Raw genomic sequence first — 24554 nt, 5'->3', positions numbered from 1 at the left:
CATTCTTTCCTCACTTCATGTGTTGCTCTCAGGTGCATGGAATAAGGCTATGCTAGATTCTGAGAGAAGAAATGCTACTGGACAGGGCCAGCCCTATTGTCTGCCCAGTTTGCTGTCTGCCTGCCTAAAATTTAGGATCTTGCTTCCTCATCATCAACCTCACTGCTAGAAGCAGACGATCAGAGGACAGCAGTCCAACCAGCTGCGTTTGGCACTTGGGAAGATGGACCAGGAGAGAGGATATGGTTGTTGCTTAATAAATTGATGAGCTGTTGCTGCAGCTGGGGGAGAAGGGAGACGGGGTACTTGAAAGTGTCCTGCTGGGATGTGTGAGTCGCATGTTCATAAGAGCACTGGGATGCTCAGGGTAAGGATAGGCATCTGCCTTCTCCAGCCCCATAGTCTTCAAAGGAGAGTGTGAGAAACAGAGTGCAACATAACAGTTCTCCCTGCAGCATTTTCAGTGTCCAGCTCTGTATTACGTGAACTCAGTGGCTGTATGCAAACCACCACACTCAAAAGGCACTTTTCCCCATAAATGCAACTAATTGCCTTTTGCACCTGTTTATACTTTAGTCTTCAGCAATATGCCCTAACAACAAATTCCCCAATTCCTTCCTGTGTGAAAAGGTTCTTTTGTTTATTTTTAAACCCACTGCCTGATAACTCCGTTGTTGAGACAGAGCAGTCATTGCTTATTCACTTCCTCCCTGTCACTCCTGATTCCCTTTGTTCTCAGGGTATTGTGTTTGACAAGGCTGTATTTTAGATCTTGTTCTGAATTTACCACAAACTTAATGTTTAAATCTCTGAGTGTAGCTGAATGCACTTTGCCTCTCTCTGCTCCCTTGGGAGTGTTGTGATGCCATCCTCATGCCTGGCAGGCTAGGTCATTTACATTTTAAAACCTGGATTTAGAATGGATATGTAAATTGAGTTTCCAGTGGGTATAGTAACTCCTGCTACTTAGTTTTAAATTAAAATCCTAGTGATAAATTTAGGACTTCAGATATAGGCTGTGGTCCTTGCCCCTTTGTACTAGAAGGATCATTAAGGTGGTGGAGTCACTGTCCCTGGAGGTGTTCATGAGGGGATTGGACATGGCACTTGGTGCCATAGTTTGGTCATGAGGTCTGTGGTGACAGGTTGGACTTGATGATCTTTGAGGTCTCTTCCAACCTTGGTGATTCTGTGATTCTGTGTACCAGTTTGATTTGAGAAAACTGATATAAATGTTCAGTTAAAACCAAACAGCAGTATTCTTTTCTCTTTCCTGCAGGTTCAGAAGCTTGTGTTAATTTAGAATAGAATAGAACAAACCAGGTTGGAAGAGACCTTCAAGATCATCACGTCCAACCTATCACCCAACACCACCCAATCAACTAACCCATGTAACCAAGCACCCTGTCAAGTCTCCTCCCGAACACCTCCAGTGACGGCGACTCCACCACCTCCCCAGGCAGTCCATTCCAATGGGCAATCACTCTCTCTGTGTAAAACTTCCTCCTGACCTCCAGCCTGAACTTCCCCTGGCGCAGCCTGAGACTGTGTCCTCTTGTTCTGGTGCTGGCTGCCTGGGAGAAGAGACCAACCTCTGCCTGTTTACAACCCCCCTTCAGGTAGTTGTAGAGAGCAATAAGGTCACCCCTGAGTCTCCTCCTCTCCAGGCTAAGCAGCCCCAGCTCCCTCAGTCTCTCCTCATAGGGCTTGTGTTCCAAGCCCCTCACTAACTTCGTTGCCCTTCTCTGGACTCGTTCCAACAAGTCAACATCCTTCCTAAACTGAGGGGCCCAGAACTGGACACAGTACTCGAGGTGTGGCCTAACCAGTGCAGTGGACTGACCTTTTCAAACAAAGATTTTTCTTTTCAAACTTACTTTTGTGATTCTTCAACAAAGAGAATAATTTGAAAGCATATTCTTGTGAGGCCTAAGCAGGCTCCACAGACAGCAATCTTCTCAAGAGTGAGTTTGTTCCATTTCCAGAAGCAACACAAGCAGAGTACTTTTGCTTCTGAACATGCTAAAAGCGGGGTAAATTCATCTTCTTAACAGGGCCGCCTTCCTTTTCTCTTTGTCTTACAACAGTAAAATAAGAGCCAGGCAAGATTCCAGTGGGCAATATTATTTTCCTTTATTTTGCTTAAAAAATATATACTGTCAGTTAAAAAAAATAGATTATGTATAAATATACACACACACACATTGGCAACAAATAAAAAAGGGCACTTCCTGTACTATGAATAATCACAGGGTATTTGAATAACTACATCCTATTATATTTGCAGATATTTACTAGCAGTAGAACTGTCAAGAATAGCAAAACCAGTGCTTATCACCCACACTGGAGTAGCATTTTCTGTAACTGTTTTAGGATCTCCACAGGGAATTTAATAGGCTGGCTGGGGTCTCGTGATAATGTGCAGAACACTGTTTGCTACATTCTTTTCCCCAGGGTGGGGAAAGAATCCTACCCCTTACTGTCCATTGCATTGTTTTTATTAATGGTCAATTTTCAGAGTTATGACACAAACAGAGCAAAAGAGCAAATGTTTATATTTGTGTATTTGTATTTGGTTCAACTCTCCACAGCTGAACAAGCCATTAGCTGATGAAAAAGCAGCATTACAGGGTTCAGCTAGGACCATGGTATTGCCATCTGCAGTTCTAAACAATAACCTTTATTATTTAGTAGGTCATGGCCAGCTGGAACGGTTACTCAGTCCAGAAGTACTTTAAGAGCAAGTCAACAAGACAACAAAATAGAGTTGCTCCTTTGGAGCTGCTTAGCATTTGCTTTTCACAAGGTTTAGGGTTACAGGAAGAGATTGTGAAAATCAGTGATTTAAAAAAAAAACAACACCACAAAACAACAAACCCCAACACCACCACAAAACCACCCCAAACAGCAACACTTGCTTACTTCTTCTTGTTTACTTGTGCCATATATACAATTCAGAAACATGTCATCACTCTGTGCCATTAAAGGGCATGGAGCTCATATGCCTCTGCACTGTAACAACAGGAACGGCTTCCAACTTCATTTAGAAACCCCCAGCATTTCTAGCATGACTGACATCTAGATTGTCCTCGCCCCTGCCCACTGTGGAAGGTGTCTGCCTGATTCAGGTGCGGCCACACTGAAGGGAACAACTTTTGCAGCTTTCCTAGGTAGGTAGAATCATAGAGCAATCAGTGCACTTGAGTTTCTCATTTGCTTGTTTTCTTAAGAAATGTACCTATTCAGAGGTTAGAAGGATGGTGAAAGGGGCTTTTCTTCTGCTTACACATACCAAAGGAAATGGAACTGGCTGACACAGCTCTTTTCCCCAGGCTACAGAAAGAAATTGGGAAACCTGGGAACTGAGGGTCATTTAAGGTGAGGACCAGGGGCTGGTATTTTTCCTTGTCTCCTCCCAAGAGCTGTTAATCTCATCCTGCTTCACAGAAACCCAAGAAGGTATGTGTACAGGCTCATGGGAAAGCTGTTCTCACTTGACAGGGTGGGAGGAAAGGAGAAAGGTCAAGAACAGAGTGTTTACCAAAGCCATGTGCTCCTAGCTGTGTGTTGCTGCTGAGTGCAGCTGCTTCCACTCTCGGCTGGCACTTTGTGGTTTTGAATACTAGAGCACTAAATAAAATATGGGGAGATTAATACTTCTTTTCAATATCTCCACTGTGGGCTGCTAAAGCAAAGAGAATATTGCACAAGTGCACATTTCATTCATGAGCAGAAGCTTAAAGCAGAGTGTGCTATTAGCCACCAAAGTCCACAGTCTAAGACCCCAGAGCACAGCACAAATACAGACAAGGCATAAATTCCCTTTTAAAGAAATATACTTAGAGGAGCAGTTGCATAATTCTACAAGCTAAGGAGAACACTGACTCACTAAGTCAATATTTGCTCAATCTACTGGGCCAAATTCAACTCTTTTTCAAGTCAGAAACAACTTGGCTGTAGTTTCACAGCAATGAAGGGGCTTGGCTATGAGAATAAGAGGCAGCAGCTTCTGCTCCTTGAGCACTTCTCTTCCCAAATTTGTGATCACTGACCACCTTCTCAGGATAGATTGTCCTTCAGCCTTGAAGGCTTTGGGCAGCTTGTCCTTCATATTTGATAGAATCACAAAACTTGAAGTGGGTACTTTTGATACATTCCCTCCTTTGTTTTGACTAGTAGTAATAACAGGAAAATACAGGACTGAAATAAGAAATGACTTTCAATTTCAATAAGGCATGTAGTAAACACTAAAATGTGACTTAACAGGTCTTTAAGTAAGGAAGCATAGCTTCCTGGGATGCACAAAGATCAGCTGGTGACAGAACATGATGAAACTGAAAGATTTGCTCTGTGCTCTCCTTTGTTATTTCAGCTCTTATGGAGACAGAAAAAGGGAAAAAAAAAAAATCTCTGCAGTTTCAGGCAGGGAGATGTTGTGCAATCTGTTGCACCACTGCAGAATCCTGTTCAGGTTTCAATCTGCTGTGAGCAGGGTTTGAGGTGAAAGCAACAGCAGTCTGGGAAGCCTACAGAAGAATTCCTTGGGAGTATGTAGGGATACGTCGTATTATTTTAAAACAATTTAACGTCTCATTTTAGTATTTATTTGAAAGTATCATTCTACCTTCAAAGACCTCTCTTTCAGAAGGAACTGTTTCCTTACCCAGCAACAATAAAGAGAAAAAGAACAAATACTTTCTCCCTTTTTGGAGGCTTCACAACCTGCAAGAAGAAGGGAACTGTGGACTGAAGTACAAAGGAACTCTGCACTGAAGTACAGATAAAAAGGGAATGATATTTTATGTTTTCTCAGTAGCTCCTTTTAAAACTTCACAGAGTAAGATATAAAATAGGTGCTAGCACCTGAAACAACAAGGAACTCAAATAATCTGGCTCCTGTTTCTCCACCTTTCCTTGATCAGCAAAACCAATTACTGTTCTGTGGGCTGATTTTCCCATTCTATTGTAAATCAGGAGCAAGTCCACTGAACTTGCACACGTGCTAGCTCAGCCATGCCCTGATGATAAAGGGTCTTTTGATAAGTGAGCTTTCCTGTTACTGGAGGAAAAGTGCTCCTTCCTCAGCCTTCTTCCTGAGCTAAGCATGCCTTGGGAAAGCTTAAAGAAAGTAGAGAAGAAAACAGTTTGGACAAAATGGGAGAGGAAGAAGAACTGCTTGAAAGAGTCCAGAGCCACAGAAATAATTAGGGGAGTGGAATACCTCCCTTATGAGGAGAGACTGAGGGAGCTGGGACTCTTTAGCTTGGAGGAAAGGAGACTAAGGGGTGAGCTCATAAATGTTTATAAATATGTGAAGAGTGAGTGCTGAGAGGATGGAGCCAGGCTCTGCTCGGTGATGCCCAGTGACAGAACACAGGGCAATGGGTGGAAGTTGAGGCATAGGAAGTTCCATGGAAATATGAGGAAAACTTTTCCCTGTGAGGGTGACAGAACACTGGAACAGGCTGCCCAGGGGGGTTGTGGAGTCTCCCTCTCTGGAGATATTCAAAACCCAGCTGTATGTGACCCTGTGTGATCTGGGCATTGGACTGGATGATCTTTCGAGGTCCCTTCTAGCCTCTAACATTTTGTGATTCTGTGAAGTGATAAATGTACTGTTTTGTTTTAGAATCACAAAACATTGGTAGACATCAATTAAGATAACAGTGGAAATGCAAGTTCTGGACTGAAACGCTGCTGCTTTGTGGTACTCCTAATAGAATTCGCCTTGTCAACTTCAGGTGATGGCAGAATGCTAATTTTCCTTTCAACTGCTTGTCATGAGTATTTCCTGATGTTCCGCATGAACGTTGATCAAAGGTGCTCAAAGTGTGTTTAACCTTTTAGATCTGCCACTTAACTAAAAATACATTTAACACCTTATGTTAAAAAAATAAATAAATAAACAAATAAACTTTGGGTAGTCTGTAGCTATTGTTCAGCCAATATTTTAAGTATTTATAAACCATTCAGCAACAGATTTGTACTGATAGCATCTAAGCAGGGTTCTTTTAGAACATATGACTAATGATAATTAATTGCTCCATAAATAAATGAAGCGAAACAGCACCTCCTTGTTAGCTTTTTTGGAAAATAATAGCTGTCACTAATATTATTCATAAGAAAAAAATAAGGTAGAAGAAAATGATCAAGGGAAACAGGTATGAACTGTCTACAAAACTTGTACCTAAAAAGCCATTCTTTCTTGTTGACCTGTTTAATAAGAGGGTAGGAATAAGAAGATTATCAGAGGGATGAACAGTGTACACCAAGAAGACTTCCTAAATTTCCACTCAGCAGATTTTAGACAAATTTGCTGGAGTTAAAAAAAGCAAACAAGCAAGCAAAACAAACCAACAAATACACCCTCACCCCCCAAACCACAAGACACCAGAAGTTGTTCTGGAGGATGAAGCATCACACACTTATTTTTCCAGGTATAAAAAAACTGTTGAATTCCTGTTTTGTGAGAAAATATGATTACCTTTGTCCCAGTGGAGGGCAAATCCTAAAGCTTTTATCAATAACTTAAGAGTTGGGGTGCTTGAGCACCAATTAAAATAATCTGTTAAATATTTAGCTCTTAATACCTCATTGAAACAATATAAACCTCGGCCCACAGGTTGAACGCATCTCTGCACAGCCCTGCTTTTTAGAACTGGAAGGCAGTGCAATTAGAACCAGCTCCTTTTAAAAACTACCTTATAGAATTCAAGTCATTGTTGTTGACCTCATGAATTTAACCACAGATTCTTTTGCCAGTTTCTCAGTAGCCTTTAGCAAGCTCCAGCAATCTGTAGCCGAGAGCCATGGAGCTAGATCCAACATCAACTCGGGTAAAACGAACTGCATTCTCTTCTGCTCTCCCAGCATCACAGAAACACAGATATCAGCAATACAGTTTTCCAAAATCTTTTCTTGGTAGCCTATTCTTCTTCCTCCATTTTGGAGAAGGCATTTGCCCTTAACACCTCCATGCAGTTCACAAGAATTAGTGTTCCGGTTAACTCGCGCCACTGTTTTGTTACTGGGTTTTTCATTTTATCCAAGCTTGATTGCAGGTCCTGTAAGACGTCCCTATAGCTATCTCCATAATGAGCAGCCCAGGTGTAAAGGAAGTCATATGCAGGTTTCCACATCATCTGAAAAAAAAAAAAAGGAAATAAAGAAGTTTTCAGAAATTTAATTATTGGGCAAGGAAAAAAAGCTAAGTCCTTGAAATGGTAGAAAATCAAAGGAAGGATCTGGATGTGCTGGAACATGTCCAGAGAAGGGCTGTGAGGATGGTTAGAGGGCTGGAGCGGCTCTACTATGAGGACAGACTGAGGTAGCTGGGGCTGTTCAGTCTGGAGAAGAGAAGGCTCCGAGGAGACCTTATTGTGGCCTTCCAGTATCTGAAGGGGGCCTACAAGAAAGCTGGGGAGAGACTTTTTAGGGTGTCAGGTAGTGATAGGATGTGGGGGAATGAAAAAAGAATGGAAATGGGTAGATTCAGATTGGATGTTAGGAAGAAGCTCTTCATCATGAGATTGGTGAGACACTGGAACAGGTTGCCCAGGGAGGTGGTGGAAGCCTCATTCCTGGAGATTTCTAAGACCAGGCTGGATGTGGCTCTGGGCAACCTGATCTAGTGTGAGGTGTCCCTGCCCATGGCAGAGGGTTTGGAACTAGATGATCCTTGAGGTCCCTCCCAACCCTAAAAATTCTATGATTCTATGAAAAAAATGTTTGACTCTTAGCCATGCTGGAATGCTTTATCATAAAAGGCATGTTGCTATGAAAGATCTGAAATTGTTTACTTCATTTCTGTGAAACTCTCCAATTCTGAGAGAGGTAAGTAATGGAAAGATAAATTCTTTATTCAAAGGATTATTACCAAGTCGAAATATATCCCTGTGTGAAAGTATAATTCAAACAGCAGGGGTGGAAGTAAAACACCTTTCCTCTTTGTAGTATTTGCAATTAATCCATCCAGCAGGAGTTTGCCTCTTTGGAGTTTGGCTGTGCTTTTAATGCCTGCCTTTATTTCATTCATCAGCACCCTCTTGTCCCTCTACTTTGCCTGGACATTTTAAGCATGCTTCTCATCTTTCCAAAAAATGTAGCAGGAGAAAGATGTATAAAATTCTTATTAAAAATAACAAAAAACCAAAAACCAACTAAACAGACAAACCAAAAACCCCAAACAAACCAAAAAATCCCCAACAAACCAACCAGAATAAAACAAAAGAAAGAAAAAAATTCAAAATCAGGAGGATCAGAAGTTTTTCTAATGACCATTTTTAAACTGGGGACTTGCAAATTAAAAAGTGCCCTGCAGGAAACAAGCAAAAATAAAATATAAGTTGCTAGTATTCCTTATATCAAATTACAATATGTTTACTTTATGTCAAGCCTATATGGAGCAGATCCATAGCAGGTGTAATTTGTCACTGACATTAAGCTATGACAGCATGACTCACAAACCAAGCTGGATTAATATCTTTCAAAGTGCTGATGTTCAGAGTAAATTTGCTCAGCTTACAAACACAAACATTGTTTTCCCAGCTGCTGCTTCACCAAATTTAGCTTGGGCTACCCATGGGTTCTAGTTTCCCACTCCTCACTGGCAGTGAAAGTTTTGCAAACAGCAATTGACTTAATAATTTCGGGGATATTACACAAAGAAACCCAAAGGTCCTGGCAGTTCCTGTGCTAACAGAAACACACGTGTGGATAGTAATAAAAGGATATATAGACTGATATGTGAATATATAGATACACACATAGATACACACACAGGAGTGATCAGGAAGTCTAGATTTTTTTGACATCTTTTTCTCTTTCAATGGAAAAGCAGTTTTCATGATTCTGAAAGGCAGTTCAGGAGGAAATTGGTTATCTTCTCAATATAATCCTTTTAATTTACAAAAAGTAGCCAACAGAAGCTCTACTTCCTTGATTTAAGCTTTATTTATGTGATCCCTTAAAGAAGTGAGTAGCAGTTTCTTCATAGTTCTGAGATTTTTTTACCACATTTGGGCTAAGAACTCTCAACTTGCTGCAAGATTGATTCTATTGTAGTTTCTGTAAACATCTCCCTCAGCTTCTGCTGGCTTTCTTAACCATCTCCAAATGGAAAACCCTACCAAACTCATACTTGCAGTAATGTCTCACAATCTAATTCATCTGACTTCTACCTTTAGTTTAAGCTACTAAAAAAAATAATAAAAAATGCCTATGCTTTCAATGAAGTTTCTCATTTTACATCTACAAGAGGGAATGGTATCATCATTCACCCAGAATAAATGGTGCCTACTTTTTTGCTCTAAACAAGTTTACCTAAGTCATAACCAAAAAGTTACAAAAGGAGGGAAAAAACCAAACAACCCACTAAAAAAAAATATTGGTGGCAATTAGGAAGAATGTGAATGATTAATTACTTTCTTTTATCAGATAGGCTATGTTGCCTACCCTTTAAACTTTTAATCTTCTACTCTAAAAGCTATGTATTGCAACATATTTTATTGAACTAAAGCAGTTCATTACTCTTGTATTCATGCTGAAACCAGAGTTTCCCTATTCCTGGTTTCAGCATGATAACCAACAAGAAAAGCTGAGGTTTCCTGATATTCTGCCACTGGCTGCACCTTTTCTCCATCTCCTGCTTCCTTTCCTAAGATTCTGTCACAACAGGATATTTTAAGAATATCCTGGGGTACAGCCTTCCATCTTCACCAGAACATGAAGAGACAGCAAGGATGAAAAGGTGCTGCACTTTCAACTTATGCTGAAGGTCAATCTGACACTGAGCAATCAGAGAATTGGCTGAAATATGCCTAAAACACCAAATTTGTTTTCCTCTACTGTCACAACTCATTTTTTCCCCCTTGAGACAGAAGAAAGAAAGAAAACAAAGGATCAAAAGTTTTATAAACTTGTCATCAGTGGTGAATGATTAACTCAGCAATAATCTGCACTCTCACACACCAAACTAATACTGCAAACCAAGGTTCTAAGGCAGGTCCTTCTCCATATCCACATACTCTAATGCAATAGGTGAACTGAATTGCATTTGACATTCCTGAATTATATTAAAGAGGATTTTCAGGTAAAACATTAAAACCCTGCAACATCCTGGACAAGTCTCATTTCAGCTGTGTGCATGAGTTTTCCCTCTGCTCCCAGTGCCTCTGCTGAGTAGTTAATGATACCTACATCCTCTGCAAAGTGATTTGGAATTTACTGATGGAAAGCACTTCAAAATCTAGGCACCAACTGTATGTACCTCAGGTTGCTTCTGTGATCATCTGGGAGGAGATTTCTGCCACTAAGAAAAATATTAAACTTTAGAAGAAGAAATATTTTTTAACCAGTCATTCCTCTCCATGGTAGAATAGTCCTTGATGGGTAACAATTCATTTCATGTTTTCAGATAACCCTCAACAATTAGTCAAAAATTTTTACTCTTCCATCCTTACTTGGTTTGATGTTTTCACAGTATCACCAAGTATCACCAAGGTTGGAAGAGACCTCAAAGATCATCGAGTCCAACCTGTCACCACAGACCTCATGACTAGACCATGGCACCAAGTGCCACGCCCAATCCCCTCTTGAGCACCTTCATGTCGGCAAATGCTATCAAATGAGCAAGCTTTACCATTAGAAAACTCCAGGCTGGGATAAGATGGTTTGAATTTGGGTTCTTTTATACCTACTAATTAAATGTGATGATCAGCAAAGACTTTGAAATGAGATAGACTATTGCTAACCTTGTAGAATGCTGGGGGCACCTTGACACGGGTATGAATCACAGAATGTTAGGGCTAGGAAGTGACCTCCAGAGATTACTCAGTCCAATCCCCCCTGCCAAAACAGGATCACCTAGGACCAGCCACACTGGAATGCACCCAGGTATGTTTTGAAAGTCTCCAGAGAAGTAGACTCCACAACCTGTTCCAGCATTCCATTGCCCTCTCTGTAAAGAAGTGCCACATTGTGTTGAGGTGGAGCATCCTGCATTCTAGCTTGTGCATGTTCTTCCTTGTCCTATCACTGGGCACCACTGAAAGGAGATGGGCACATTCATCTTGACACCCACCCTACAGATATTTGTAGACATTGAAGTTACACTGCACTAGCTACATTCGTTTTGCTGAACAAAATACACAAAACTTGACAAACAGGCTATTGCTCTCTGTACGTAGATGTTCAATTCAACAGAGCACTGAGAAGTTCAGAGGTCAGAAGAAAGCACTGAAATTCAGTGGAAAGTTCTGAAGTTTAAGGTTAAATTCACAAGACAGCAAGGATGCAGAGTGTTCACACGAGATGGCAGTCCTAAAAACAAAAGGCACTGCATAACGGTAAAAACAAACCAAACCCAAGCCCAGAAAACAAACAAGCAACCAAACACAACACAACACAAAGCCATAATGGCAAAGACAAGCACTCACATTCTCTGTTTGCTTTTAGAATTTTAGAATAAGCTAGTGCACGTACTCTAATGCAATAGGTGAACTGAATTGCATTTGACATTCCTGAATTATATCAAAGAGGATTTTCAGGTAAAACATTAAATCCCTGCAACATCCTGGACAAGACTCATTTCAGCTGTGTGCCTGAGTTTTAACACAAGCCCTATGAGGAGAGACTGAGGGAGCTAGGGTTGCTTAGCCTGGAGAGGAGGAGACTCAGGGGTGACCTTATTGCTCTCTACAACTACCTGAAGGGAGGTTGTAGACAGGAGGATTTTGGTCTCTTCTCCCAGGCAGCCAGTACCAGAACAAGAGGACACAGTCTCAGGCTGTGCCAGGGGAGGTTTAGGTTGGATGTTAGGAAGAAGTCCTACACAGAGAGAGTGATTGCCCATTGGAATGGGCTGCCTGGGGAGGGTGTGGAGTCCCCATCATTGGAGGTGTTCAGGAGGAGACTTGATGGGGTGCTTGGTGCCGTGGTTTAGTTGTTTAGGTAGGTTGGATTGGTTGATAGTTTGGATGCGATGATCTTGAAGGTCTCTTCCAACCTGGTTTATTCTATTCTATTCTAATAACAGGGTGGGGTTTATTCACTACAAATGAGTATTAGGCTGGAGATTGGTAGAACTAAGTGTTTTATGAGAAAAGAATTTAAGGAGGAAGGTGTATCCAAGCACTAGTTATGTACCCAGAACAACTAAGAAAATAAAAATGCACAAAATAGTTCAAAGAGACCAGTAAGACCAGAGGAAGAGAGACAGATTTTGACAGAGATAATTTTGCAGAAAAGTACAGAATCTTGTAGGTAAATGTGTGGAATTTTTGTCAAATATTGATTAGAGTGGGAGGGTGAAGCATTCAAAGAGAATAAGAGATGGTGGTTCATTATTAGAGCAGAACTATATTGACAGCTATCACCAGGCAGATAAATCTGGATTCAGACTGTGGAAAGGAGCATGCTTGGCAAGGAACAAAGAGAATCAGCTACAGGCAAAGAAAAAGGAATTAAAAAAAATAATTAATTATCTTCAGTGGTTGTGAACTTGTAAATGGGAAACAGCAATTGCTTCAGTACAGAGAGGTGAGAGAGAAGGAATTCAGGTTGGATCATGAGCACTGCCTGAAATAATGAAGGGAGGACAGTACAGGCAGAGGGAGAATCAAGCCTGAATGTAAGTGTTCAGGGCAGAAAGTTCAGCTTTAGCATCATTCAGAGTAAAACCCGGAGTAGGGACTAGAAGCTATTGGTGTGTAGCTGTAGGAAACAGTGGATCTACTGTACACTTTGGTGTTAAAATGGAGAAATGCAGGAAACAACTTGGCTGCCCAGGCACAGATGTGCCAAGAGCACAGGATAGCCCTATGCTCAGAAGTGTGGACAAAGGTCCACTGTCTTGTGCTGTCTCCATAGCATTCTCCTTCAGAATCTCATGGCACCAGGCTTGGATAAGCATACTCTGCACTAGATAAAAAAGTGCCTGCATGCCCCATCCCAAAGAGTGGTGGGAGTGATTTGAAATAGCTCCTGCAAGGACTGGATAGTCTTCCTCAGCATGTCTGAAATGACAGCAGAGGTATAAGAGCAACAAGTAGAAAAGACAGAAAGAAGGGACTGAAAATGGCCCTTGGGTAGGACTGAAGAGCTGAAGCTCAAGATACATACCAGAACCTCCACAGCAAATAAAATTGGTACAATAAGACTAAACAATTGCCCTCAAAGAAATATCTAGAAAATTGCAAGTAAAAGTTGGTGAGAATTCCTCACATTGAAGGGCTTGGAATTTAAATAAGGAAGCTGAACTGCAAGAGGAAAGAAGCAAGGAAGAAGGTTGGTGCCTGGTTGTGTTTATGCAGAGGTCAAGTGTGCACACGCAGTCACACCAGAGCCTTACCTCTAGAGCTACTGTTCCATTTTTCCCTTGGTGAGGTACCTCGTATGCCTCAATTTGCTGCTTTGTGAGTCGGGCTAGCTTCTCTGCAAGCTCCCGCCAGTATTTTCCAAGCTTGACAGCTGAGGTCAAAACGATGGTGTCCTGGGTAAGACGTGCCACTAATCCCTGGCAATCTATTTTCAAAAGTGCCTGTGATAATAATTTTCATTAGTTGCTTGGTTGTTGTTTTTTTCACCAGTAATTACAAAGAGAACATCATCAATTATATCACTAGCCTGCATTTCCAAGACAGGAAGGCTTTTTGTCTATTTTGTGTTCTTACAAAGATGCCACTTCTTTTCCTACAAATAGGTGCTGCCAACAGTTTCATAGCCCACAAGCCTAAGAAAAAAAAAAAGTCAAGCTGGCAGTCAGCTGCTTAAGCATTCTGGTGTCAAATGGATCCTGCCAAGCTAACAGATCCTAAAGGAAAGATAAACTTCTCCAACAAAAATATTTGGGACATCAAATTTATCTTCTTAAAAGCATGACATGAAATGTAAAAATTAAGTTAGACTACTGCTTGTATTAAGTTGTCCTTCATCTACTACCTTCCTGGAAAATCCCTGGTTATGTTGGAGGCACCTTTTGCTTTACTCCTCCCACAGAACTGATAATCTGTTGATCAGCAAACAGAAATGCAGTGAGAAGCAGACTACAGTGTACAATACCAAATCCCACTATACTTTGAGGAGATAAAATTGTTCAGATTTGCTCTGATAATCAAAAAGCCTATTAAACATAAAACCAGGAGATTAACTAAAAGAAATAGCAAGTAAATTCAACCCCAAAGTACCTAGAGTATCTAGCTCTAAGTCTGGCTTTACAAAGAGCATAGCTCAAAGTCATATACATCTTAACAAAGTAGGATGTTTTGTTAACATAATTATGCCCCGCCTTTTACCTGTTATATAAGGAACTTGGTTTAACCTTTAACTCCCCCTTCCTCTTTTTCTACAGAGACATGTCAGGCTAAATTGCATTTCATTCCCACTCAGTTTTATTCCCCACAGTTTAATGAAATCTTAAGTTTTAAGAGGCCACTGGTACCAAAAGTTCCTGGATCCTGCTAAAACTGCTGTCAGCACTGCAAAGTGGATGAACTAGTTATGAGAAGTAAACTCTGTTAAGGTTTACAGGTCAAGATGGTCAAAATGCTTTAGATGAAGGGCTACAGTGTGGAATTTTAAACAACCATCTCTATAAAACTTTATTTTCACATCAGAAATCTAATTCTTTTCTGTCCCAAAAGAGGCTGGTAGAATTTTCAGTCAGAGCCAAAGACAATATTGAGTAATCATTAATTCCAAATTAATTTGTGGACATACCCATAAGGAAAGTGGTTAACAATGTGAAGTACTATGTGGAAACATTTTGAATAAAACCACTTTTTACTCACATGTAACAGCACTGAATCACACAGGAACTGTCCAGAAGCTTACAAATAAGACCCATGAAAATATTTACCAAAATACTTATGATATTGTCCTTAGGCTGCTACCACATTGACTATGAAGTTGTTGTGGGTGGATAAAAAATCCTGTCTTCACCATGTGGGTCAGGACTTTTTTGCTTTAAGCATTTGTAACTAACTTACACATGTGCCTTAGGGTACACATATCTGTGTAAATAATGGAGTGTCCATGCTATAAGGTTACTAAATACTTGACAATAGGAATGTAAATTGCTCAGGGAAGCAACTTACCATGACGATGTCATGACAAAAGACTGTTTTGAAGATGATCAATAATAAAAAACCTCAGCTCAGTCAATCTATCAAGTGAGGAAGGCTCCTGGAACATTTACAGAGCATTACTTAGAAACCTTTCATCAGAGTATTATTACTCTTTATGAGAGTCTGGATATATTTTACAACTATAGGTATCTACAGCTTCTAGTAATATGCTCAGGTTTGTAGTTTCCTACAAGGGTGCAGGACCACGTTTCGTTGTTCACACAAGTTAGTACTAAGTCATTTCTCAGCAATGCTTCACAGTGACCAAGTGAGTTTATACAATACTTACAACAACGAGATCATAAAGAAATAGCCTTTTCTTTTTGTTAGCATGGCAGTCTTCCTTCATCTTTTTCACAAGATGTGCAATTCTCTCTGATTCCTTATCAGCATGTGCCTCATCAAAGTCATCCAAAGACATATGTGAATATCCTAGCGCCTCAGCCAAAGCTCTCCAGTCATAGACACTCTCCGATACTGTCGACAGAACGACCGAGTAGATGTAAGTCAGTTTTTTGAATGGCAGTGCAATTTGTTCAACAAGATTCTTGGTTGTTAGCACGCTGTCAGCAGTGTCCATAGCCTGTTCTTTGGAAATCACTTTAATATTTTTGCAATGCACCAGACCAACTTTTCTTCTGAGAACTCCCACGTACCACTCTTTTACTTTAGTTTGTCCAATGGCTCTTACTTTATCTTCACCAAGAAGTGCTATTGTGTCCCCTTTAAAATATTCTAGCAAATAGTCAATCTTATTTTGACGTAATACAGTTTTCAAAGCCACTCCATATGTATTAACACTTAAAGTTTTGTCTTGAAACTTGGGGTATTTAACTGTCGGTATTAAAAGCAAAGGCGCAGACTTGATTTCTTTGCGGTTCTGTAGGCGCTTCGGCCTGTTGATAATTCCACTTAACTTTGGAGCTGGATCAGGAGTTGTAACATGGAACTGTGTGACTTGCTTACTTTTTAAGATTTTAATCTGAACAAGGAAAACAAAGAAATGCATCTCCCTACATCCAAGCATGGAAAACAGGAATTGTTGGCGGACCATTTCACCAGTTTTCAGCTCCTCCCCTTTAATATTCTTGCTTTGATCTTCCATCTTCACTTCAAAATCTGGATCGCAGGATACCAAAGAAATGTTTAGATCTTGTGGCTGTTCAAGCAGAAATGTATGTTTTCCCCACAGCTGAAACACAACAGGAGGCATATTTTTCCCTCCTTTTTTTATATCACAAACTGTGAGTTTTCCTGGAATGTAGTTATGACCAAAGACTGCAAAAACTGCTGTAAAAGATGGATGAATGTATTTGGGACCATAAATTCCAACTGAAACCGTTCTGTGAACATAGTCCCAGACGTTAGTTGCTGGAGGCTGGATTTTGTTTGCTTGTACAACAATCACTGCATACATCACATGACTGAGTTTGCTTAGCTTCACTTGTATGGTGTCCTGATAAGTATAGCAATTCTCTAGTTTCTTAAAAGGTCCTTCTTTGTTGAGACTCATATAACACACAATATCACTCATAACTTGGCTAAGTGGATCATTCTTCACTTTAGCAGCAACTTTCACCTCTAGGAAAATGGCTTCCTTTGTGTTGAGGTTGCTCAGCGTAAGTTCTATCAGAGGACTTATGGTGCTAGACAGCTCATTGTTAAACAGTGACGGAGGGTTAAGGATGGCCTTCAAACCAACTTCTTGGAATTCCCCTGGTGATACATGACCAACAGGGACATGAACATTGATATCCGAATCGGGTAGCTGTACTGAACCCCCTTCATGATTCAGTTTGCAAACCACATGAATGTCTGTAGCTTGTGTTTGTGCCCACCCCGGACTATGGCTCATGGCTTCTAAATCTAGGCAAGACCGCGTGAGTTGTCGGTGACTCAACCAAGCCCTTTTGTAGGCCTTGCGGTCATTTTGAAGCCATGCCATGTCTGAAGCTATAGTTTTTTGAGGTGCTATCTTGTGAAGATTAAATTTTTGGTTATCAACAATATCCAGGAAGTCAGAGACGCTCTTGGATCGTCCAGATCTTCTTGCTGAAGTCCTTCTTAGAAGACAATCAATATCTAGCTCATCACCTGAGGAAGCCAAAGAATCCCTGTTGCTCGAAACTTCAGAGAACAAATACGGTTTTTCTTTTAAGACTGAAAGGTATTTGTTATTCTCATTTCTATTTGAAGCAGCTATGTCATGTACAAAAGGGTTGGATGCTGACAGTTCGTTCCAGAAAGGATTAGTCTTAGAAACAGCCTGGGCGTGTTTGAATACATCAGACCAGTCAATATCCAAATCCAATTTATTTTCATTGATATCTGTTTAAAACAAAAAAAAAACAAAAGCATTTCCTGGAGCACAGAGACTTCAGACATTCCATTCATTTCCAACTGACAGTCTGTTTAGCTAACCGGTGACTAATTTTGTCCTCCTAAAGTGCATATAGATCACTTACATATTTCTCCTTCAGGTTTTAAAAGAATATCAATATTGATTTCTAACTAGCATCAAGAAACTCTGTTAACAGAAAGAGTGCTAACAAATTAGCGCTGAAGGATGTAAAGCATCTTCTGCAAGGTGCTGAAGTTCATCAACTCCTACGACTGTTAATTGGCATTGAGTTGCACAAGGTTTAACCTCATGGATTCTGGTAATATTTGGGATCTCACAAAATGCCATAGATTTATTTCCTTTGTGTTCAGTCTCTTTGCAAAGACTGAGCAACTACCATTTAATTTTCCAAACACTGCAGACAGTTCCTTTTCACGCTAGTGCACACGCATGTAATTGATAACAGCAGCCTTACAATTTATCTCAGTGTGTAAAGAAATTGTTACACTGGCTTTCCATTCAAAAACATAATAATAGAAAAATCGCTGCTATAATTTATGAGGTTTTGTATAATCTGAAGTTTGGAGAGAAATGTTTTTTGTGGCTATTCATTTTCCTGAGATCACACATGAGAAAAGTAAAAGTGTGTAAGTGATATTTAAATATGCCTTCTAAGAAAAATAGTAATTCTTAACACCAATGTCTCTTTGTTATGAAGACAAGCTGTGATTATATTTTACATTAACAACATCACAGAAGCTGTTTTATAGGTCAATTAAGACTCACACCCCTTGCACCGAATAGAGTATCTGCAATTTATTGTTCTAAGGGCTTCTACTCAATTTGCTGTTGTTTTTCTATGTGCAGGGGTTATACCATCCATACTTTGTGCATCATTGTAAAGAATTTTAATTTAAGAGGGGGAATTCAGCATTGCCATTCTTTCAGCATATCTACATCTTTCACTATTCCAGTTTTCATAGTGCCTTCCACTCCCAGGCAACCTGTGAAAGAACAAGAGGACACAGTCTCAAGCTGCACCAGGGGAGGTTTAGGCTGGATGTTAGGAAGCAGTTCTTCACAAAAAGAGTGATTGGCCATTGGAATGGGCTGCCCAGGGAGGTGGTGGAGTCACCATCACTGGGAGTGCCATGGTTTAGTTGATTAGATAGTGCTGGATGATAGGTTGGACTTGATGATCTCAAAGGTCTTTTCCAACCTGGCTTATTCTATTCTATTCTATTCTATTCTATTCTATTCTATTCTATTCTATTCTATTCTATTCTATTCTATTCTATTCTATTCCATTCCATTCCATTCCATTCCATTCCATTCCATTCCAATGTTGCAATTTCTTGCCCAGTTTCAAGACTGACAGTGCATTCAACCACAAAATAAATAGATAGATAAATAAATAAAGTCTATGCTAATAGATTTCTTTGTTTCATTTGTCATGAATTGTAACTAAAAGCCAAAACCATGAAGAGTTTCCATAGTTCCAGAAAAATCCTAAGTTGATGAAACACACTGGAATTTGCATGCTTCCCAGCTGCCTATCTGCAGGCATCCAGCACTGACTTGAAGAGAGCCTTCCAGGTGAACAATTGGGGCAAAGTCAGGGCATCCAGCCTTGGGAAGGGCCACAAGATGTGGATGGGATACTTAAGCACCAGCTGAAATGTTCTTTATTTCTGCCCACATGTCAAAAGCTTTCCTGGTGCTGTGATGCTCTTCTACTCAGATCATCATTATCCCTTAAAAAGATAAACTTATTCCAAAAGAAATATTAGGGCATTTTTCTACAGGAAAAGTATGAACAGAAAACTCGGGCAGAGTTTGAGTCCTTAGGCTGGATGCTTTCTTATGCCAGCATAGCAACACCGATTACTGGTGTGCAGGGGGTTAGCAAGGAAATAATTCCTGCTCCCCAACTCACACAGCAAGTGCCAGGTTTGCCATCACTCACATCTGCTGTTGGACAAAAAGGTAGGGGAATCCCTGTGTTGGGGAGGGAAATGTTTTCTTATACTTTTGGTTTAAAATAGCAACAAGATTAAATGAACTTTGCTGTGACTCCAGTTTTTGAACTGGGCTAACTGTAAAATTAGAGTCACCATCACTGGAGGTGTTTAGGAACCTAGAGACTGAATGGGGCACTTGGTGCCATGGTTTAGCTGATGAGATAGTGTTGGATGATAAGATGGACTCGATGATCTCAAAGGTCTTTTCCAACCTGGTTAATTCTATTTTATTCTGTTCTATTACCTTGTCTTCCCATTTTCTTTAAACACTAAATTAATGTTGTTGGCTAAGAACTCCCTTTTCTCCTCCTTGCCTCATTCTCCAGTAAAAATATCCAAAATACCATTTATTTATGCAAAGTTAATGGTTACAGCTCTTCCTCCCAACCTGCCTGACCAACATTTAGTATGGCAATGGACAAGAGCTGTGGAGGTTTAGTGCTGAAGGGCATTGTTTAGTGATGACTTGACAATGATGGGTTAACAGTTGGACTCGATGATCTTAAAGGTCTTTCCAACCAAAATCATTCAATGATTCTAAGAGGACTTCTCTTGTAAGCCAAGCAAGTTTATCCTAGGGGACCTTGTGACAATCCCTCGTGTTCTGAATCCAGGGATATCTACAGTGGCCCAAGTACTGTGAAACACAAGCAATACATAAACTAAAAGACCCATACAGGGCTCTACAGAGTAGCTCTTAACACTACTGAGAGGTTTGCAAAAATAAAGGTGAGTGAAGAGAAAGAGTAACACAAACTAGCAGAAGAGACATACTGTAGTTGGATGAAGATGTCTGGTCATCCACATCAATCAAAGTCCCCTCGGACCTGCTCCGTGGAATCTCTCCACTGGTTAGGGAATCTGTTCCACTACTGGAAGTGTTTTCCTCCTAGAAAACAAACAGTTAAATGCGTAAAACATCAGCAAGGGTGCAATTTGGGAAGGGGGAAACTGTTGAAGAATTATTGAGCTTTCCTCCTATGATATGACACAAATTAAAGGAAAAAAAAAAAGAAAGTGAAGTTATGGTTTATGAGAAAATTTCTGAAGCCTGCCCAAGAGCATCACAATCCCAAAGACTCATACAGAGTGGGTCTTACTAATTTGCAGCTGCAGTACAACATGGTACCCTAGTCCAAAGTGAAATCCAGTAACTTATATCATTAAACATCTTGGAATTGGAACCGAGCCAATTGTACAATAACGTCCATTCAGAAGGTCTCGAATAAAACCTTCTCTTCAAAAAACAAACATCCTAATTCCTGTTTTCATATGTTTTATTACAGTCATTAAAGGGGAAGAGCTAAATCTGTTCCTTCCTTTGGCAATTAATATAAGGCATTTCCAACCCTTTCTGTTTTATTATGCTTTTACTATGCTCTTCCTTGAGAGAGCATCAAGTCAGATTTTCCTTTCAGTCTGTACAAGAATGACTTAGAGCAGCTTTCCTTAGGGCCCACAGCAGTGCAGCAACAGCACAAGAGAAGACATTCAAGCCTTCCTTGTTCTGTCAACAAAAAGTTCTGTTTGGTTTTGACAGTTTGCATGTGGACTGGGCCACATGAGAGCTATAAACCAGATGCTGTGGTTGAAAGGAAGAATCAATAGCAAACCTATCATAAGGGCAGGGCAGGAGGGACATCCCTCAGAGGCAGGCAACAAGACGATGAACCTCTCAATGACTCAGCTGCCCAGAAAGAGGAGTTGCAGCTCTTTGAATGAGCAACTGTGTTTCATAAATGTAAGCTGGAGGAAATAAAATAATATAGATTTTTCTCTCTGTGTGTAGGAGAGCTCATTAAACTGTAGCTATAAACCAAGAGATCATTTAGTGGCCTTCCCAGAATCCTCTCACTGACCTTATATGTAGTGGGGTATAAATACTGATGAGCAATAGATACATTAAGACATATGTCAGGAAAACAGCGGGGTAAGGGGGAGGGGAGAGAGAGAGAAAAGGGGAAAAAAGCCAGAATTTTCCTAGGGTTCATCCACAGGATGAAACAGTCAGCTTTGTTCATGAGTGTCAACTATCACAGCTTCCTATTCTGCAGCAACAATTGCAGCCTAAGCAGATTTCATTATATCATGCTTAAAATGGAAAATAAAAATATGTTTTAAAAGGCACAATGGCCACAAGAAAAAGGAAATTTCAATTACAGTTGCAGTAGGCAAGTTATGGGGAGAAGGAAGCATCAAAGTATCAAAGTATTACTGAACAGAAACTCAAAGTCCCCTGTCTGTTTCCACGGCACAATGCAATGTGTTAAGACACCTTTCTTTTTCCACTGCAAATGTAAATTGGTGTTTTTTGGTCTTCCCCCAAGAGCTACCTTCATCTAATGGCACTCTGTTCAGCTGCTGATTTGCACTCAGGCAGGATGTAAGGCTGAGGTCAGGGTAAGACTGAGGTCAGGATAAGCCTGACAGTCACCCAGCCGTGCTATCATGGGTCTGTACAGATTTTCAGGATCCTCCATTACCAGAAGTCTCAGGAATTGGCATTAGAAGTTCTGATTTCAGATGGTGGTGAAAGCTGCTCTCCAAGACCAATACTCTGTGGCTTCTGTTATTAATGCCCCATTGGAATCAAACTGGAAACTAGAAAACTTCCTTAATCCCAACACTCCAGCTCCCAGATCTGACATCCCACACCTCCATAGAAACGTCAACATTCCTTCCATCTCTGGTAAGAGATCTTTGATAGTGTGTACTGACAAAGGAAACAAGTTTCATTTTCCCACTGTATCTTGAAGCATTGAACATAATATTAACATACAAAAATTTTCTGTCAGGTTTCAACTTCAGGGACAGGGGAGGTTTAATCATCAATGTAAGGTATCCATAGTCCAAAATTCCATTAAGGGTACAAAAAGAACTCTATTTTTTCAATGTCTTTTACAGATTATTTGCCAGGTCTAGCCTTTCTGATGACTTATTGATCAATTGGCATATTAATTCAAAAGCAGTTCTGTAAATAGCTAAAAAAATCCTGACAAGTAGATGCACAGGGTCTAAAATAGGAAACTCTGGGGGAGAGAGTATATTGACAGTGGGAGTACCTTGGCAGAGACATGACAAGAAGATTGCATATAGAAGTTCCATAAACACTAAGAAATTCTACAAATAGAATAAGTAATTTCCTGAAAGTTCCCTCTGGGAACTCCTTAAAACCTTCACCACCACCCTGGCACAATGACAGAAAAGTCAAATACTGAAAAGGAAAACCACTTAAAAAAAAAGAAAGAAAAAAAAAAAGCCATGTCCCACCCTTCCCTCCAAAAGCAGCCCTCAGTGTGAGAGCAGGGTGTGGGAGCCCTTGTGATTTAGGCATGATTTCAGGCCAGCCAAAAAGAAGTTGAGAGAGAGATATCTAAACATTCCTGTGCAAAAGATGACCACATTGGGTTATCCTGTCAAGGGATGTGGGAAATGTTGGAGACAAGCTGTACGCAACACCGTATCGTACTGGGCAATGTGCCTCCTGAGCAGTTACATGATCTGACACCAGGGTGTGTTCCAGCCTTAGTGCTGGGAATGCATAAGTAGCCAGTGCCTGTATGTGACCAGGCACAGAAGAAAACTCGATGCTCTCCCTTTGCCATGAGTACATTCTGTGATAAAACGTCATCCCAAATGAAACTTTTGATGGGACAACCCTATTAATTAGGAACTTACCCGGACAAATCCAAGAGAAGAGAGATAACGCATGTGGGAGAGAAAGCCATGCTCATCAGTGGTGAAGGGGAGCAGTATGAAACCTTTCTGCTGCAAAAAGAGGGAATTATGTATAGGAAGAATCAGAAGCTAAGCTTTACGTTTGCTGTAGCTACTGAGTATGAAAGATGCAAACTGACAAATGCTTAATGGTGCAGGGAATTCTCTGACTGATGGTATGTCAGATCACAGTGTGAAGTGAGCAGGGAATGAAGTGAAGAGGCTGGAAAGGAATCAGCTATGGACATGACCAGCAAGTGAACCTGAATGACTGTGGAGAGATGTGGCACTTTTCTGGATGGGGCAAGAAATAGTCTGCCAGGTGCACTCTGCTGTTCAAACCTGGAGTGTGATGCTTGACCTATAAGAGCAGGGGACTTGGGACCTGGAGCACTGCTGCCAGGCACAGTGCAGCACTGTTCCAGTGGAAGAAAAATGCATTAGAGGAAGAAGAAAGTCTCACTTTGAAAGTTCCATTTCACAGAAGACAAATTTGTTGTAAATGGCACTTATGGAATTTTTGCTTTATGTGATGCCTCCAGAAATCTCTTCCAGGTCTTTTAAAACTGAAGCACACTTCTTTTGTTTGTTTGTTTGTTGTTTTTATCTCAGCCTCTTTACCAAAGAAAACATGTCCTGCTGAGCTTAAAATAGTGCCAAGGAAGAAATTAAAAAATGCCCCAAAACAAACACTTCCCACTGCCTTTGCCTTCAAAAATGAGAGGACACATTGCTTTGTTTATCAACATCCCAGAGCACTAGTAATTTACCTTTTATTCAACCTTGACCCTGTTCAGACTTCTTCAAAAGCAGGTTGTGTGAAGAGCAGAGCTCTCCTTTGGCATTATCTCCCCACAAAACTCTTATCATGTGCCCCTTAGATAGTGCTACTCAGCTATACCAGTATTCATAGTGACTCATGGCCTTTGTATCCAGAACATAAAGTTTATGCATTTCCAAAGACAGGCCAAGCAACACAAGCAGGTGATGGAGATGTGCCTCATTCCTCAGGCTCACTTTTAGCTGTTCTAGAGAAAAAGTACTTACCAGCTATACAGGCTGGACTTTCAGACTTACAAGTTTATTTCTTAAAAGGGATTGAGGTAGATTCACCAGAATGTTAAATAGAGTGATCCTGATCTGACCAAATACCAAGTATACTAAGAAATTTAAATTCTATTAAACTGAGAGGAAGAGATCTAAAGAGAAAGCAGCACACAGAAGACAGATGGTTTCGGAAGAGAGATGGTTTTGGAAGGTGCCACACATCACCACCAAATCTAAAACATAACCTGTTCTCAGCAGATGAGCAGGTTTCTAGGTAAATGTTAGAGTGATAGCTCGTATTTTAAC

At 40.5% G+C, this 24554-nt stretch overlaps 1 protein-coding gene across 2 annotated transcripts in view; it reads right to left on the bottom strand.

The window, feature by feature from the left end:
* Positions 1-2108: 2108 nt before the first annotated feature.
* Positions 2109-24554, bottom strand: part of MACC1 (MET transcriptional regulator MACC1) — a 37594-nt gene continuing 15148 nt past the window's right edge. The window contains exons 2-5 of one of the 2 annotated variants that reach the window (XM_068152467.1): positions 20259-20373; positions 15412-17450; positions 13349-13537; positions 2109-7142 (exon numbers count right to left, since the gene is read on the bottom strand). In XM_068152467.1, the coding sequence (XP_068008568.1) occupies positions 6927-7142; positions 13349-13537; positions 15412-17450; positions 20259-20373 (2559 nt within the window). In that variant the 3' untranslated portion in view covers positions 2109-6926. The remainder of the gene's footprint in view (positions 7143-13348; positions 13538-15411; positions 17451-20258; positions 20374-24554) is intronic. The other variant, XM_068152469.1, reaches the window with a different exon arrangement.

Source organism: Melanerpes formicivorus, unplaced genomic scaffold, assembly GCF_026170545.1.
Source record: "Melanerpes formicivorus ecotype bairdi unplaced genomic scaffold, bMelFor1.0.p_v2 SCAF_23, whole genome shotgun sequence".
Taxonomy (NCBI): Eukaryota; Metazoa; Chordata; class Aves; order Piciformes; family Picidae; genus Melanerpes; species Melanerpes formicivorus.
The sequence above is the reverse complement of the archived record's forward strand: the minus strand, read 5'-3'. Positions and strand labels throughout refer to the sequence as shown.